The 18,568-nt window shown below is 38.9% G+C and overlaps 1 protein-coding gene across 3 annotated transcripts in view; it reads left to right on the top strand.

Annotated features, from left to right (window-relative positions):
* The first annotated feature begins 4,198 nt into the window (after nucleotides 1-4,198).
* The window catches only part of trim36 (tripartite motif containing 36), a 38,447-nt gene continuing 24,077 nt past the window's right edge, over nucleotides 4,199-18,568 (top strand). The window contains exons 1-2 of one of the 3 annotated variants that reach the window (XM_037778701.1): nucleotides 4,199-4,481; nucleotides 11,808-12,054. In XM_037778701.1, the coding sequence (XP_037634629.1) occupies nucleotides 4,419-4,481; nucleotides 11,808-12,054 (310 nt within the window). In that variant the 5' untranslated portion in view covers nucleotides 4,199-4,418. Of the gene's footprint in view, nucleotides 4,482-10,295; nucleotides 10,546-11,807; nucleotides 12,055-18,568 lie in introns of those variants that run through there. The other 2 variants (XM_037778702.1, XM_037778703.1) reach the window with 2 other exon arrangements.

Raw genomic sequence — 18,568 nt, 5'->3', positions numbered from 1 at the left:
TATCTTGTTATAAATGGACAATGTGTCCTGATGGTGGCTCTAGGAGTCACCAAAACAGAGATTAATAAAAGATTTATCACCAAGGGACAAAGAATTCACAGCAAATTTATGAGAAATCACACCGTTTTTGTGATGACTTGTCATGTAACCAGTGGGCAACCTCCGGGTCTGAGAAGTGCCTTAAACTTGCATTCTTTCTAATAGCCAGCAGGGGGCGACTCCTCTGGTTGCAATAAGAAACATTGTAAACATGAGTTTATGGTCTCAATCTCTAGTTTCAAGTCTTCTTCAATACAGCATGATGTTAATCTAGTAAATTATGGTCCCATTTAGAGTCAAATAGACCATAAAGCACGGTATGCTTTAGGGCGTGACTACCTTGTGATTGACAGGTCGCTACCACGGCGTTGTCTGTGTTTTTGTCGTAGAACTTAAACCCTTGTTTTCGGTTCATGAAAGTTAATATTAACATTTTTGGTCGCCTCAAAACATCTTATTCAGTGTTGTACTTAGCTCCACCCTCTCACGTCACTTCTGGATTGCGACGGTCAAAATGCCAAACTCGAGGCATCAAAACAGGAGTCCACAAACCAATGAGTGACTACGTCCACTTCTTATATACAGCTCGTCATGTACCAGAGTGTTTGTAAAGGAGGAATTAGTGGCCTGATGGTGTTGCTAAACAAAAGGTCATGGGAGTCACCAAAATCATGCAAGAAACCTCACAATCAAAACCAAAATATAAATCCAGATCTCAAATCACTTGTTCTTTGGCCCATGGCCTTTCAATGTATTTCAGTGAAGTCTTTTTCTAGGTATTCTGCTAAAAAAACAAAAACAATGGGACCAAAAATCCTCTTGCTTATCAACCCCCTGGGGACCATCAATATCCCTATAAAATGTCATAGCTGACAAGTGATGGGTGGACCAAAACATGGCCACTAATGGCATTCTCCATTCAGAGACAATCTGATAGGATCTCAGTTTGCTCTACAACACATGTTCATCTTGCATCCAAACATGCCGAAAAAAGGAAAGTAATTTAAAATATTCCCATTACTTAGTTCACCCATAAGATCTGGATCTACGTTTGGCCCCATACTGTTCCACTGTAACTCTTAATTTCCAATTCCTGTTAAGACATTCGTTATTTACTCTTCAGAGAAAGAGGTTTTACGTTCTGATGAAAGGTAGAATTTAAATCCGAGGCAGACAGTTACCTCTACTAGATAGTACATCTGTCTCTAACATGTCTGTCCTGGGTCAAACATGGTGTTTCTTTCAGGCTTAGGTACGTTTTCCTTTCCTTAGCCTATTTAAGATGTTAGTAGACTAAGGTGGAGCACTTTGTCTTTCCTTCAGGAAAAAGAAAATAAGGGTGTTGTATGATTACTTTTGCAGTAGACTCTGTGGCTGGATGACTCAAAAGGGATGATGCTCTATTTTTAACTTCAAACACGACAACTGGTCATCATTTTGCCTAGTTTGCCTCAATTGCCTTTCATTTTTCATCCTACATGGATGAGCTTTAGAGTAACGCAGTCTGATGATTATTTTTACTTCTGTTCTTTGCTAGGTCAGTGACTAAGACATAATTAAAAGCATGGGGGGAAGGGGAGTTGTGCCGGATACAGAGGGAGGACACACATGCAAACACACATATAGAGTCCCATGTGGGAGCTGCATAGCACAGTCACAGAACTCACTGTTGGCACTGATGAGGTAATACGATCCAGACAAATGTGGTTTAGTGGTACTAAAATATCTAATCTGTATGTAGAGGTTAGCAGTCATTTATCATACGTTTTACACATACATTTTTCAAGTTTAGAAAGCAATTTAAAAAAGGAAAAATAAGGTTTGAAATGTCTGTTCTTCCATTGTGAATGCAGCCCAACCCATATTACAACCCTCAGGAGATGCTGCCATGACATAGTTTGGGTGTGGTTATATCATTCCCTGTTCAACTTACACCTGGGTGGCACCAGACGGCCCTACGAGACATGTAACCTTATATTGCCACCAAGTAGGAGAGGCTAAAATTTGGTTTGGTTAACTTTTATGACTCAGAGTCTCTGCCATCCACTGCAGAAAAAAACTGTGGTGTGTTTACCCTTTACATCATCATGTGATATGAATGACTCATTTTTAATGATCCACAGGCCTCCGGGTTGACGTATGTGCTTATGCAACAGCTTGTTTTCTCTGTAGTTATTTAACCTAAATCAATTCTGCTTAGTAAAAACACACTAATCAATATATTTGATTGATTATTCAGTCAAGTGGAGGGCACTGGGGCTCAGTTATATGGCTTTTTATGGGGCAGCCAAGTGTCATCTCCACAGATATATATTACTCACCGCACTCATCTTTGCCCCAAGAGTCTATTGAAGTGGCCATAAAATATGTGGATATAGCCACTGTATGTGCTGTAGTTGACCAATGAGCTTATATATTACACCGCTTACACACATGTAACATTACAGCATGTTAACATGTTCTAGTAGAAATACAAAATACACGTAGGAACCAGAAAATGAGCACAATATGGGACCTTTAAAGCCATTAGAGGCGATTTAGAGTCCCTACATTTAACCGCATCAGGCTAAAGAACGCTTTTGTCCATCAGTCCATCTTGACATGTAAATCCAGAGGACAGATGGTAATGTTTTAATGGGTTATGTATGAATAAAGGTGTTGTGCTTTGTGTTTTTGTCTGATGGGTGTTACTTGTCTGTCTGTCTATGGTAACAGTATGTCTGTTGTATGTGTCCTTTTTCTCAAACTGAGCTGCCTATGGATGCAAAATGAAAAGTTGTATCATATTAGTTATAGACTTCAATTTATATATTTAAGAGATGCCTGTCTTTGGCCATAATTCCTTTCATTTTGCCACTGCAAATGACTGGAACTCACTACAAAAGACGCTCAAACTCACAGCTCTCACATCTCTCCACATGTTCAAACAAAAGCTGCAACAGGTCATAGTTGACTGCTGTACTTGCTGACTCACTTCTCTCTTTCTCTTCCATTACAATTTTACAAAGAACATCCAGTAATCCACCTTTTTTTGTACATAGTGTTTATTATTTTCTGACCTATTTATTTACCTATGCTGTTTTTAGCCATTTTCTCATGTCTTGTCATGGCATACTGTATGTTTGTCATACTGTACTGTATCTGTGCTGATTGTGTCGCTTGTGTGGACTGTGTTTTTATACTCTTGCTGCTGCCTCTTGGCCAGGTCATCATTGTAAATGAGAATTGGTTCTCAATTGATTTTACCTGGTTAAATAAAGGTCAAAAAACAAAAAAAAGAGATGCCTTATTAGATTAAACTCCACCCCAATTTCAAGGTTATAATGTTCATTTTAAGATTTTCCATCTCACTATAGAGATGACAGCTGTTTCCCCAAAATGACCCCATGATGCTCCACTGCAGTAACCAGTGATTATCTCAGTGCTTTTTTTGGAGACAGCAGTCAGTCAGTCAGTAAGTAGATGAGTTATTAGTTTTGTCATGCACCGTTTGCTCCGTCAGGGCAGTCTGCCTGTTTGTCCTCCCTCCACATGCTCAATGGGGTGGAATATGTCTGCATGAAGCCATGAGGCCATCTGGTGACGCGGAACAAGTGGCATTGCCAGAAAGAAAAAAAAAGAAAAAAACACACGAACTTAATCCGGCTTCGCCTCACATTCCTGCTCATGCATGAAGCAGCAGCAGCCAGGTCTCTATGTATATCCATCATGACAGGATCCATCTTCAGTCACATACTGTATTTTGGGTCGCAATGAGCAGAAATCAGCCCATATAAAGCAATAGACGCACACTGGAGCGCGCTGCACAGCCATGCGTAAAAATGCCCAGTTTGATTGAATGCAACAGATTTCGACCCCCCATCCAGCAGCTTTAATCTGAGATTATGTTTCCAGTGACTGATGGATGTATGATAGAGCATGAGGAATACAAAGAGCTCTGTGAGTGGAGAGACATCGCCGCTGAGCTGAGCTGAGGGATGATGATGATGATGATGATGCAGTCAGAGAGAGAGAGAGAAGAAGGAGGGAGATGCTGTGAGGAGACGAGGGCGGGGTTTTCCCTCCAAGATGAGGCAAACTAAAATCAAATTGGCTTCTTGCAGCCGGCTACTGTAGACTTTATACGGACAAACACACACACACACGGCTGAGCAGAGACAGAGAGAGGGAGGAGAGAGGATGGTGATGAGGATGAGGATGAGGAGCGGCTCTTCTTCTCTTGATGTTATCTCACCTCTCCTGTGAAGCTGTGGAGCTTTTCATCCTGTTTATTTAGCTGCTGTTTGTGTGTGTGTGTTTTTTTTTTTTTTTTTTACATTTTCAATATTCCTCCTGTTTGCTGACTACTGCTGTTACATCCACCACCACCATCTGCAGCCATGTCGGACTCTGAGGACATGACGGAGTTCGCCAGCATCGTGGAGCGGATCGAGCGAGGCGAGGTGAGTGAGTCTCCTCTTGATCCGGATGATTTACGGTCCTCCTCTCCTGACAGCAGCAGCAGCGGTGCGTCTGTCATCAGGCGGCCGGCAAGCAGCGGCGACGAGCCGGCCTGCATGCTGGAGCTGTCAGGGGATGGTTACAGGGATGCTGACAAAACCACACCACTCTATTCTATTCTATTCTATTCTATTCTAATCATATTCTAATCCTATTCATTTCTATTCATTGATATCACATTATATTTTTTTTACACTATACTCTATTTTGAACATGATCTGAGGTATTAATAGGTCTATGTTCTTCTGATTGAATATCCTACAGGACCCACACCTATTTCTATTTCTATTATATTCTATTCTAATCATATTCATTTCTATTCATTGATATCACATTATATTTTTTTACACTATACTCTATTTTGATATTGTAACATGATCTGAGGTATTAATATAGGTTTATGTTCTGCTGATTGAATAGCCTACATGCAGGACCCACACCTATTTCTATTTCTATTCTATTCTATTCTATTCTATTATTATATCTATTGTATTCTATTCTATTATTATATCTATTCTATTCTATTCTATTCTATTCTAATCCTATTCATTTCTATTCATTGAGATCACATTATATTTTTTTACACTATACTCTATTTTGATATTGTAACATTATCTGAGGTATTAATAGGTCTATGTTCTACTGATTGAATAGCCTACATGCAGGACCCACACCTATTTCTATTTCTATTCTATTCTATTCTATTGTAATCTATTCTATTCTATTCTATTCTATTCTAATCCTATTCATTTCTATTCATTGAGATCACATTATATTTTTTTACACTATACTCTATTTTGATATTGTAACATGATCTGAGGTATTAATAGACCTATGTTCTGCTGATCGAATAGCCTACATGCAGGACCCACACCTATTTCTATTTCTATTCTATATCTGCATGATTTCAGGTGTGTGCCTCTGCTATTATAATCATATTAGCCATTTATATTAATATTGTATTAGGCTATATTATTAATAAATCATGTTATACTACCCCCATGATTCTATATTTTACATTGTATGAGTAGTAATAGACCCTAATAGATCTGTCCTATCAATTGTATTATCTATCTATCTATCTATCTAGCTATCTATCTAGCTATCTATCTAGCTATCTATCTAATTCTATTCTACACTCTATTCTACCATTGTAATGAGTAGTAGTCCCTAATCTGTTTGACTAATTGAATAGTCTATTAATCTAATTAGTCTGATCTATCTATCTATCTATCTAATTCTATTCTACACCCTATTCATTCTAATGCCTAATAGACCCTCTTCTGTATTCTACTTGTTCTATTCCTGTAAAATAATATATGTCAGCTGTGTGTAATCATATTAATGCCAACAATATGCAGTTCAAAAGTCTTGATATAATATAATATTTTAGCCTGGCCTGTTATTTAGCATTGTATTATTAAGTAGTGATATACCCCCCATAACTCTATTCTGATATGAAGAGCTGACCCTTTTCTGTTAACAAAGAATTTAATAACCTATAAATAGACCCACATCTCTATTCTACTCTATTCTATTTTATGTCAAGGCCTGCTGGCTTTAAGGCATATAGGCTTCTCTTCTATTCTTAGCGAACATAAAGAGTTTAATTAGGGGCCTAAGTCGCTGAGTGTGTTGGTAGTTGGATAGTGCTGCAGGCAGATCACACACTCGTGTCAATATGTGGGACACTTGGCAGCAGCTGTGTGGTGAGACGGGGCACTGGGTTACTGAGGTGTGTGTGTGCACAGGGAGGGGCTCTTCACCCATTTCACCCATTTCAGACTGACAGAATGTGTTGAAATGAATCTCCTGCTCACACAATCTGTGTCATTCATTCATCCATGCATGTAGGAGCTGTGTGTGTGTGTTTCATGTGTCGGATGGAAAAAGACCAGACTGTACACGCGATTGACTCACTGGCCAGTTGCTGAATTCAGTGATATTTTAAAATTCAATCCAGCCTCTCTTGCACAATGGGCAACAATGTCTATCTCTGTGATATTAACATGAAAGTTAGAATGCCAACAAATAGAAACACAATATATAACAGTGTAGTCTTTGTTGGGTGTCTTGTAGGCTAATACATGACAAGAGAATGTACAGACAGTTTTTGCCCTTTTTGATTGATTTCTTTGCTGATGATGTGTCACTAAATTTCTAATAGCCGTGTGAAACAGTAAAATATATTCAGATTTGGGCCGGGGTTATGAAGTCTTTGGAGATGAAATTTTCAAATGAAATTGACATAAAGTTCTCCTTTGTTAAATACCCAGACAGTGCATATAGGCAATGGTGAAAATTTAAGAAATATTTTGCTCTGAGAATGAAAAAAGGTCACATCATTTGAAAATGATGCAGAATTTCATAGAGCCTTTTGGATTTTTTTTCAGGCAGTCAAGCACTTCCGTTGGTCCTCTAGGTCCCTACAGGCTGCACCCACAGAATATTCAACTAAAACATTTTACTGTTGAAAAACTGGCAGAAAGTTGACTGAGGTGACAAAGTGAGACTGATACTGGAGCTGCTGTCTGTGTGGTCTGCTGCCAACAAATGCTGTTGGAAGAGTAAATTAGTCAACAGAGTCCTACAGATGCCTGCAGTGCCTCCAGTGACTGTGTACATTTTGGCCAGTAGATTAATTCATCATTTCATCCATTTCATTCTGTGCTGCTGCACAGCGTTGTCTATGCCACACTTCACTTCTCAAAGACATTACAACTCCCTCCCCAAAAGCTGTGACATGGTTCCTTTTGTTCTTTAACCAAAGCATTGTTGGGTTGACCTTTATAGGGGGCCCTAATGTGCAATAAAATGAACTACAGACCTTACGAAGTGTCACTGCAGCAAGCAGTTAGCAGATCATAAATCCCCCGAAAGAAGAAAAGGAACCCTGACATTAGTAGAGACTGTAAAGTTAACAGAAGTTATAGCTTACATGGGCCCCTTTATAGGAACCTTCTATGAGGGCTGAATACAGTAGCCTATTTGTCAGACCAGAGACTGAAAACCTAGTGAGCCTATTTTATATAAACGCTAAGCAGGATGTTGTGTGGAACTTGAGAGCTTTGTTGTAACTTTAGATTTGAAGTACTGATGTACATTTACATCGACTCTAAACCAGGGATGCCCAAAGTAATAAGTAGTAAAAACAAATTTAATAATAAAAGAAAGATACAATAAAAATTGCTGTTTATGCCGTTTTATTTTTTTGTAATGTAAAAATGCTATTTAATATGTAGAATTACTTATTATCAATTATTTTTCATAATCTGAGCACGGCGGGCCGAGTGACACTTGCGCAGGAAGTCAGTTTGGCGTGAGTGAGGTAAGAGAAAAATGGAGAGGCAGAGACAGTGGCACACAGACAAAAGGCATTTAAGTTAAGGGAACTTGGGATCCCATTGTGCATCTTAACGAAACAATACAATACAATAGGTGTTTGCTTTTGGCCCACCATTCAATTTCAGTTCTGGCCTTCCAAGGGAAGAAGTTTGGGTACCACTGCTCTAAACTAGTGGAGCATGCATCAATCATGCTGCCAACCTCCTGCACTTCTGTGTTTGTATTATAGCCTAAAATACACACTGCACACACTTTGTTTTTGCTGCTACAAGTGTAATAATGATATTTCGCGCCGCCAATATCTGCAGACACAAGACGCTTTACCCAACGTCCAATTCCATTCCCTCAAATGCAATTTTTGTATTTCAGTTTTTATTGCAACGTACCCGTCTCTTCACATTTGTGAGTAATTTTGTTTCAGTACACGTAGACTATGCTTCATATTGTGTATAAGAGTTGCTTGTGATGTATGTAGTATTCAAGATCTTAGCCATGCTAGCAGCATGGCACCATGGTTAACAGGCTAATAGTCGGCCCATCACTTTGGTCCAGAATGAAATATCTTAACAACTTTTAAATGGATTGAAATGCATCATATATTCATGGTCCTTAGAGGATACATTGTAATGACTTTGGTGATTCCCTGACTTTTTCCTCTAGTAGACTATCACAACGAGGTCAAACATTGCACTTATTCAGTGAAATATCTTTATATTCGGATTGGCAAAACAATGGTACACCCATTCATGCTTGCCCCAGGATGAACTGTATTCATTTGAGTGTTCCATTGACCTTTAGACCTCTACTCCTACCATCAGGTTAACATTTTAGTTTTTTTGGTTGACATTTTGTACAAACAATCGTGTTCCACAGAGCATGAAGCTTGCTGACTTTGGTGAGCCACTGAGGACGGTCTGCAGGACAGATAATAATACACAGATAATAATACACACAGAGCACTTTCATAGACTAAGCTGCTGGAGTTACCCTGCACTATATTCATTTTTAACAGTCTCTTCTGCACTATATTCACTTTTTATATGCTTTTTATACTTTTAATAGTCCCGAATCACAGCTGTTACCTTGCACTATATTCAGTTTTAACAGTTTTCTTCATCTCCTTGTATTTTTTTATATCTGGTATATTTTTTTGTACTTTGTACTTTGCACTACTAACTTTTTACTGCCTTTTTACTACCATGTTTTGCACTATGGAACTGTGATGCTGGAGACTTGAATTTCCCTCGGGATCAATAAAGTTACTATCTATCTATATATCTATTTATCTATCTATCTATCTATCTATCTATCTATCTATCTATCTATCTATCTATCTATCTATCTATCTAATTCTATTCTACACCCTATTCATTGTAATGACTAATAGACCCTCTTCTGTATTCTACTTGTTCTATTCCTGTAAAATAATATATGTCAACTATGTGTAATCATATTAATGCCAACAATATGCAGTTCAAAAGTCTAGATATAATATTATATTTTAGCCTGCCCTGTTATTTAAAGCATTGTATAATTATTAAGTAGTGATATACCCCCATAACTCTATTCTGATATGAAGATCTGACCCTTTTCTGTTAACAAAGAATGTATCTATCTATCTATCTATCTATCTATCTATCCATCTACCCATCTACCTATCTATCTATCTATCTATCTATCTATCTATCTATCCATCTATCCATCTATCTATCTATCTATCTATCTATCTATCTATCTATCTATCTATTTGATCGGAGTTTTAGAGTGCACTACTGTCAGGATATAGTGACCGTTTTATAAAAAATAACCTTTTTTAATCATATTTGCTCCATTTCTACCCACTGCAGCTTTAAGTCTGTACAATATGATGTATAGGCCAGGGCATTTCTGCAGCAAAATAGTAGTTTGACAGATTTCGCCTTTAAAAATATTGTGCCTCCTGTGATTTGAAAATTGCAATACCCCATATTGCGCTTTTGATCAAATTTAGATTGTGCAGCCCTACTTACTGTGTGTGCAGACACATTATACAGATATATTAGATAATGCAGGATAAAAAAAATATGAACTTTCTTGTTTCAGTTGCCATGCCTAAACTTATTTAATTATTAGGGTGACTTTCAACATTTTGCCAAGGAGAATATAGAGAAAATAGTCTTATTCTCTATTTGCTCCAATTCTACCTACTGCTGCTTTAACTCTGATTGAAACAAGGCAGATAATGCAAAAAGCAAACTACATGCAAAATAGTGCAGACTCTCTCCTACCAATCAATGCCTGATAAAAACACCTGCATGGACAAGCTGGATTGATTGGTTAAAGTTTACGAGCAGCACGTGAAGGCAGCATTAGTTCCTATGGAGACCAGCCCCCTCTCTCTCTCTCTCTCTCTCTCTCTCTGTCTCTCGACCCGCCTGCCTTCAGTCGCTGCAGCAGTGATCCGGCTGCTGATTCACCGCCTCTCTCAGCGGCGTCACACTATTTAAATTCACCCAGTCGTCGCTGTCGGCATCTTCTCCTCCAGTCCGAGAAGTTTGTTTTTATCCCGAACAACAAAACCCTCCGGATAAAGGTGTAGTTTGACTCTCAGAGTCAGGTTTCTACTGTTTCTCCCTCACCATGATGTCTGCGGAGAGGAGGCGCAGCAGCAGCATCAGCGGGGTAAGTGAGAGAAAGAGAGAGGATCTATTATCATAAAAGCCTTTTTCATGTTGTCTCGTCATTGTTTCGCCTTGTAGCTGCTCTGCTGTGCTTATAAAGACGTGACCGGGCATTGTGAGAAGTCTGCAGCTGCCTCTTCTGTCTCTGTTTCATTCATTCTTGTTTTCCAGACAGTTTTCTATTGTTTTTAAAGGAACAATTAGATTTGAGCAGAAGTTTTTTTTCTCTTTAAACTTCCTCTATCTCTCTGGGTATTGTCTCTTAGCACGTGTGGAGGCGTTTTTAACCCGAGTTAAATGCATGTTTGTTCACAGCAGAAGGAAGGCAGGCTTTATTGGGATGTTTTATATCACACCACCTGCAGTAAAGGAGCTAATCAGTCTGTGAATAAGGGAGGACTGTTTTCTCTCTGGAGCTCCTGCTATTCAATATTCAATTCAAACTTTATTGCAGACTCAAGGTCCAGATAATAAAGAAATAAAAAAAACAACAACAATACATTACATATAATACATTACAATTCAGGAGAAACTCTACATACAACAGTAGAAACAAACTGTCTTTTTAAAATGTTCAAACGTGAGCTGCTGGATTGGTGTATTTTTACTGTTTGTCTATATTTAGCCAGCTGGGCTTAATCCTGTCTTATGTAATGTGTATCAGAAACATGGTAAAGACACTGTGGCTGGCTGGCTGTTATATTGTGACTGCATCAGAGCTTTTCAAAGTAAAGTTATATGCTCAGGTGGGATAAAGAAATGCATTGCCCTACATACTTCATACTGAATCTACATACCTGAAGGGACCATTTTCCCACCTCACTGACACAGCAAAATGCTGTTTGCACAGCTTAAAGCGCAGACAATAGGCCTATTTTAGCTGCATCTAAAATGTCCTAATAATAGGTTATTGTTCCAAGAATCAAAGACAGCTGCATCCTTGCCTCCAAGTATGAAGTTTCAGACTGATCTGTGATGCCTTCTGTTCTTCTTCGTCTCTTATTAAGAGTATGTTAAAGGATGACGGCATCTGTGAGTTTCATGCAAAACTCTTAAATGTAAAAATTCAACTTTAAAAAGTGTCAAAAAAGGGGGGAGTCCAAGGCACTCTTCTGGGGATGAAATGCTAAAAACAATGCTGGTACATGTAAGATTGGGTAACATCCCACGCGTAGCAGCACAAACAGCTTTCTTCGGGGTGGGAAACATGTTCCCTTTTTTAAAAAGTGTCAGTTTTCACGATGATAATGTCTCCATCACCAGGTCCCGATCAAGAACATCGAGAGGGAGCTGATCTGCCCGATATGTAAGGAGCTCTTCACCCACCCGTTGATCCTGCCCTGCCAGCACAGCGTCTGCCACAAGTGTGTCAGAGAGCTGCTAATGCTGAACCATGACGACTCTTTTGATGCCGGCTCCGAGTGCTCCATGCCGGGCAGCCCCAGGTCCAGGGTGCCCTCTCCTTCCATGGAGAGGCTGGACAGGCTTGTGAGATCAGGTGGGTCTCGGGGTAAGATGCCAAACACATTTGTTTTTCTTTATAAAAGGATTTTTATTAAGTGCAGGGAGGAGGATCTCTCATTTCTCCAAGGTTAAAAGCATGCCGAGGCATTAGTAGAGCAGTGTCAGTGCTGTATTGCGATTATGTGAGCTAATGGAGGCTAATAATCAGGGGATCGTTGCGGAGGAAGTGCAAGTATTGAATGCATCTCAAGCATTTGTGATAGCTTCCAAGGAAGGCTATATGAGTTTTGTATCAGTCATGCCAACTTCCTGTTACATTGTCTTCCTCCCAATTCCCTTAGCTTCACTTCTGCTGTCATCTCAATGGCAGCATTCAACAGGTTTCAATGGCTGGAGCCTGGGATTTATCTATTATAGAAAAGAACAACATTTTCCATATAAGGAAATATGGGATTACAAATAGAAACACAACCTAACAAACAAACAAAAAAGGGTAGTTTCCCTGTGAAGAGCAAGTCTTAAGCCAATGCAAATTAAAGACTGAGCAAGACAAACAATGGGATAAGGCATTATTGTATGATATCTGGGTTTTAGTGTGGCCCCTCCTCCCTCTCTTGTCCTAGATAAACAAGAACAAACGTAAAAAATGATTTAATAATTTCACCGCTCAGCCATAACATTTGTCAGTCGTCACTTCTAACTCTAATCCCGTCTGCTTTTACAGGCTTCATTAAATAGACGGCAGGGGAACTTGACAAGCTGTAGTTTTGTCTAGCAAGAGAGGAGAAATGTTGACAAGCTCTCTCAAGCCCTAATTGTCGCTGCCGCTGTCTGCCTCTAATGGCCCAGGGGCATCAAACATTCCCCTCAATCATGCATTCATTTGAACATGTTTTAGGAACAAAGCGCTATCGGTTTCACTCCACCTTTTAATCGGATATAAAGGAGTGTGTGGTGTGTACACACAAGTGAACAAAGCACATCTGTAAGCTCCTTTAAGGTATTTTAAACTCTTAAAACCAAGCTGAGCTGGAGGGAGGGAAAGCTGTGGTTGATGGGGGGGTTGCAGCAGGTAGCTAAATTAACTTGTCACAACATTTTTCAAGTTCTCTGCTGAACATATGGCACTGCGGCAGCCAAGCTTGAGCAGGTCAATGTCCAAGCCTTGAAAACAGCATGGTGGGACACAAGGCTGCCTTTCTGTCTTCCAAGAGCTCTGGGCTGCACGCCATTTCCAAAAAGATGTCGTCTCATTTGTACTCTTGTCCACAAAATCAGAGTTGTCCTACTTCCATACTTCATACTAATTCTAAGCAGGTTTTGAGTATGTAGGGTGTTCATTAGGGGTGTAACGATCCATCGATCTGGATTGATCCATCGATTCAGTGATCAACGATCCACTATCATCGATGCAAAGTGAAGACATTGATGCAGATAATCTTTTTAAGATACGCCTTTATTTTGAACTTCTCATAGGACGTCTTTGTTTCCGTCCCAGCGCACATCCTTCTTACAGAGCCCAGTAATAAAATCGTCAAATCATATTTTAGTTGCTTTTAGTGAGTTGATGTAAATGTAACTGATTGTGTCACATGATATCGATCTCAGGCCGCTGAATTGAATCAAATCAAAATCATATTTTGGCAGATTTTGTGATAACAGCAAAAGAGATGAGAAAAGAAAAGAGACCAAATTAAGTATAGTCAAATGGATTAATCAAGAACATAATCGACAGATTAATTGACCATGAAAATGTGTAATTTTAAGCAGGTTTTGAGTATGTAGTGTGTTCAAACTGAGAAAATAACTAAATAAAGTACACTAAAAAAAGGGTCAATATACAAACTTAAAGTGTGCGTTGATATTGGAAGGAAATGGAGCAGCTGCTCATAGCTGAAATACAACTAGTTGTGTAAGGTGGTAAAACAACACCTCAGAAAGCTATATACGTCTTTAAATTTAATTGTCAGTAGTATTCAAGCTGCAGTTTGATTTTTGATGTATGCTACTGTCTATGATTTGTATGCTAACTGAAAAATACTAGTGTATAGTTCATACTCAGTACAGTTGATGTGTAGTATGGATTTGGGACATAAAGTGATTTCCTTGAGTCAGAATGGTTGGCATCAGGTGTGTCTAATCAATGGCCCATACTATATGAAACTGAAGCTGTAAGCTGGTATCCATTTAACTAAGATGCAAAGTAGCCTCAGAGCAACACTGAGCACCAGAGCTAAAGAGATCCCCAGAGTACAGTGAGGTGAACTACTTTTTTTTGGGAGCTATTCAGCCATTCATGGTTCAAAACCACCGAGACCGGGCTCTCGAACACAGCCTGCCTCATTCAGTCTCCCCCTTCAACCTGAATGAGTTCATTCTTTACTGGCAGGACTGCATCTGTTGACGCAGGAAATAATCAAATCCTGCTTTTTGGGTAAACAAATCTCTCGCCTTGCTGAAAACCAGTTTGTGCACAAAGACAACTCTTGTCTGTCATTTCTATACTCTCATTCTGACTTATTGTGAATTGATGCACATTATTTTAAGTCACTTTACAACTTAATTTAGCAGCATCTCATAAAGAAACTGTAAGTTAATCTAGTCAACGTGAACTATTCACAAGTTTTGCACAAGCAGAATTCCCGGTGGGATTATTGAACAAGGTTGTTGCTGCGTTAAATGCATTTAATCAGCAGATTACAAAACACAAATTCACTGTGTGTTAAGAATATTTAGGAAACCTCAAAGTACGTTGTGAGCACATAAACTCCCAAACAGAACAACCGAGTAATTCTGCCGACCGCCTCCAACGCCGGGAGATCATCGGTAGCCATGGTGATGCAACCTGCCTGTATGGAATGAATGAGGGATTAGGTGAAGGGAGAGAAAGAAAAGACTTAGGGCTATATTTATCAGTGTGCAGCTCGGACAAGCCCCGCTGTGCATGGACACTAAAACTTCATCAGCATCGTTTCTCAACTTCATCTTATTTTATGTTGCCGGGGCTCAAAACAGAGCATGATGCATTTATGTTCAACAGCTAACTCTTGACTAGTGCACTGTAAAGTTGGTGTAAGTGCTCTTTAAAGGAATAGTTTGACATGTTGGGAAATATGCCTGCTGACAGTTGGAGGACAAGATTGATAGCCTACCACTCATGTATGTGCGCTAAATATGAAGCTGCAGATGCTTAGCTTAGCTTAATGGTGACAGATTTACCTGAACTTTTTTGTACTTTTTGAAATAATGAGTTCTTAATTTTTGACAGAAGTAGGCAAAAGCAGGCTTGTCATTTCTAACTGCAGAACATCGATTTTGCCCGCTGAAATGACAACTATCACTGGCAGATTTTATCAGCATATAGGCTATAGCAAGTGAGCTCATTAAACAATAGTGCCAGGAGTTGGTTAAAAAAACGCTTATGTATCCAGATAACTAGTTTTTAAAACAGGAACACTGTAAAAGGGCCTTTAAATATTAAATTAGTTTGTTTGTTCTGTACAAAAACGAAGTGTAAAAGGCTGGTAGTATTGTAGTTGTGCTTGTAGGAGGATGTTTGTACCTTTCTTGTGTAAATTCATTAAAATATTAATTCTATGAAACACAGATGTAATTAAGACATTACTGACAAGAATAGTGGTTAAAACTTATGAGGGACAATGAACGGGTTTTACAAAACGTGTGTCTAAAGGTGCATCTTCCAGATCCAACATGGATCTCTGAGGGCTTTTTTTAACCGGAGTGTTGTAATGCTGCTGTGTGAGATCAGCTGACTCTTAGTGTGGTATTTGTCTTAATACTAATTGAGCTAAGCTAACCGTCTCATAAGTCTAGCTTTATATTTAGCAAGAAAGCGAATGGTGCAGGAATGAGTCTTAGAACCCAGAAATGGGTTAGCATTTTAACACTTCCGGTTCCCTCGTCTCAAAGTCAGTGGGGTTTGTGAATGGGTTTTTAGTTAGATGCCTGAAATAAGGTCTGTGGTTAAACACAAGCTGAAGAGATTTTAACCTATTGTTCTATGATATAAAATACGCCAGTAGATATCCAAACTCGTGAATTTTTAAGCTTTTGCGTGTCTTTTAAAAAGGCGGTTGCTAACAAGCGGCTAAATGAGAATACTAAACGTCATCACGCCGACTCGTCCGCCTTTACAGCCTCGTTGTGTATACTCGCACTCATGTGGCCGTGGTGTAGTCCGTCTATAGCATAACGTTTGCTTTTTACTTCTGGCGATTGCATTCACACTTCAAAAATCCTAAAAGTGGTGTTCATTTGTGAAGGTTATCTTACGGAACAAAATGTATCATAAATGTTTGTTTGCCACAGAGCTTATTTCCTGCAATAATCCAAAAGCCAATGGGAGATTTCCATTGGCTTTTTGTCAAGTGAACATATTTCCCAAAATGGCAAACTATTCCTTTTTAATGCAAAAATTGTTTTTCCCAAAACGGTGTAGTCCTAAAAAAAGCTGATCAATTTTGTTTTAAGTTGCATGTATATGTGCTCAAATCCGGACTGCTAATAAGTGCGCAAATCAAGAGTTAACTGTACTTTAACAACTGTTCACATCCTGTATGTATATTTTAAACGCTCTGTTTTGTATTTCACCCTGAACTGCAATACCAGACTTTTCCTTCAGTTTACTTTAAGTTGGCTTTGTTTCTCAAATGTCATGATGTTTTAAAAACGTACTGGTTTCTCACTTCACATTATGTATTGTTTCTTTTTTCTTGTTGGTCTCACCTCACTTCTCTGTTCATTGCTTGCAGCCACAGTGCGAAGGTCGTTTGGAAGTCGAGGTAGACGGGGGCTCCGTGTTTTGAGTAGCTGTAGTAGTGAGTACAGTGTTACTAGAAAACCCTGTGAAACCCTAGTTTGGTTCTACCTTTTTCTCTACTTAGTCTACTTCAGTCAACACGACCATACAAAATCACACCACTGGTTAGGTATACAATTGATTTTTCAGGATAATTACTGTAGTTGCTGCATTTAATGTTGTAAAGCGTGTTAATGATTATTTGTTAGACTCTTAATGCGAGGTAATAATAGTTGAAATTAAAAGGCATACACCTTTTTTAAAAATATCCACTGAGCTTAACCGTGATCTTTTAAATCCAGATTAACAAGGCATTTATAGATGGTGGTAAAAGACGCAAAATGCTTCAGGTTATTCTTCTTTTCAAACTTTGGTATTTAATTTTGTAAGTAGGTTAGGAAAGGAATTGGTGAAAGGAAAGGGGAACGGTGCAAACCTTAAAGTCATGCTGAGTCAGCATACGAGGATGCCAACTAAAAGAGGAGTGGCGTGGAGTAAAGTAGGAGAGATGAGAATCGAAGGGAGGTAGAGTCCTTGGTGGGCAGTTTTGGCAAGTGACAAAAAGGAACTGAAAGGAGCCAAGACTAAAATTAGTGAGAAAGGGGCGAGGATGTTTCCTAGGTGTTGAAGTGGGACAGGAATGTGTATGTGTGTGTGTGTGTGTGTGTGTGTGTGTCTGTGCCCTAGCAAAGCTTAGCATTCATTTCGTAAAACATGTTGGCAACAAGAAAAGCTGCTTTATTGAGATGGAGAACTGTTGGTCTGTTGTTTCTCAGTTAAACACACATACTGAAAGAAAACCTACAATATGTTTGGGCTTGCTAAGATTCTTAACTGGCTTTCACCAACTGACGTCTGTGTGCCTTCAGGGCGCTGCTTATGCTTCACTCGACAATCATTAGTGTTCTTTGAAACAGTTTATAAGAACGCAGACTTGTTTCAGCCTACCTCTAATCATTTTGGGCATGATGAATTGAGAAGTGTCAGATTGCCAGCCAAGTAAAACAAGACTGAATACTAGTATTGTTTGTCAGATTAGGCGATATGTAACGTGCTCAGTGGATGTTTTTAAAATGTCATTCTGTATTTTAAGCACAGAAGAGATTTTTTTTTTCCTTTATGCTAAATCCCTCCAAAGAATAGACAATAACAGGAGCTACCTGTAGCAGCAAACAATAAAGATGTGGCGTCTTCAATAACAATATAATCTTTAAAAAAAGAAAAGCAGGAGAAAATAGTCAATTTAAATCGTAAGTGATTTTTTTTTTTTTCTTCTTTTTTTCAACCTTTCAGAAAATGGATTAACATTGGATCCAGAAACGTTTTCTCGATTTTCTATTTATTATAATTAGATTTTTATGCAGATTACAGTCTTACAAATCCCTCTCAGGATCACGCCTAAATAAACAGGACTCCACAGATTTATACTTTATGAAAAATAAAATGAACTGTACCTGGATACGACACAAGATTCCCTTAACTGTGACCATATTTAGTTGTTTTTTTTTCTAAATATGAACTTAAATCTGCACTTTACAGTATAACTTTATGAAATATAAAAATGGTACATCAGTTCAAGCATCAAACTGTCTGAAGATTTATGCAGGGGAAATAAACCAAGCCCCTTTTGCTCTGCAATGACTCGTCAGTTTCTGCCTCAGACTCTGCGTCCCTCTGCAGATCCACAAATCAACACACACACACACTTTGCTGCAGGCATCTCCTGTCTGCTTCTTGTTCA

This window comes from Sebastes umbrosus, chromosome 8 (genome assembly GCF_015220745.1).
Source record: "Sebastes umbrosus isolate fSebUmb1 chromosome 8, fSebUmb1.pri, whole genome shotgun sequence".
Lineage (NCBI taxonomy): Eukaryota > Metazoa > Chordata > Actinopteri > Perciformes > Sebastidae > Sebastes > Sebastes umbrosus.
Note: the sequence above shows the minus strand (reverse complement) of the source record. Positions and strands in the feature narration are given on the sequence as shown.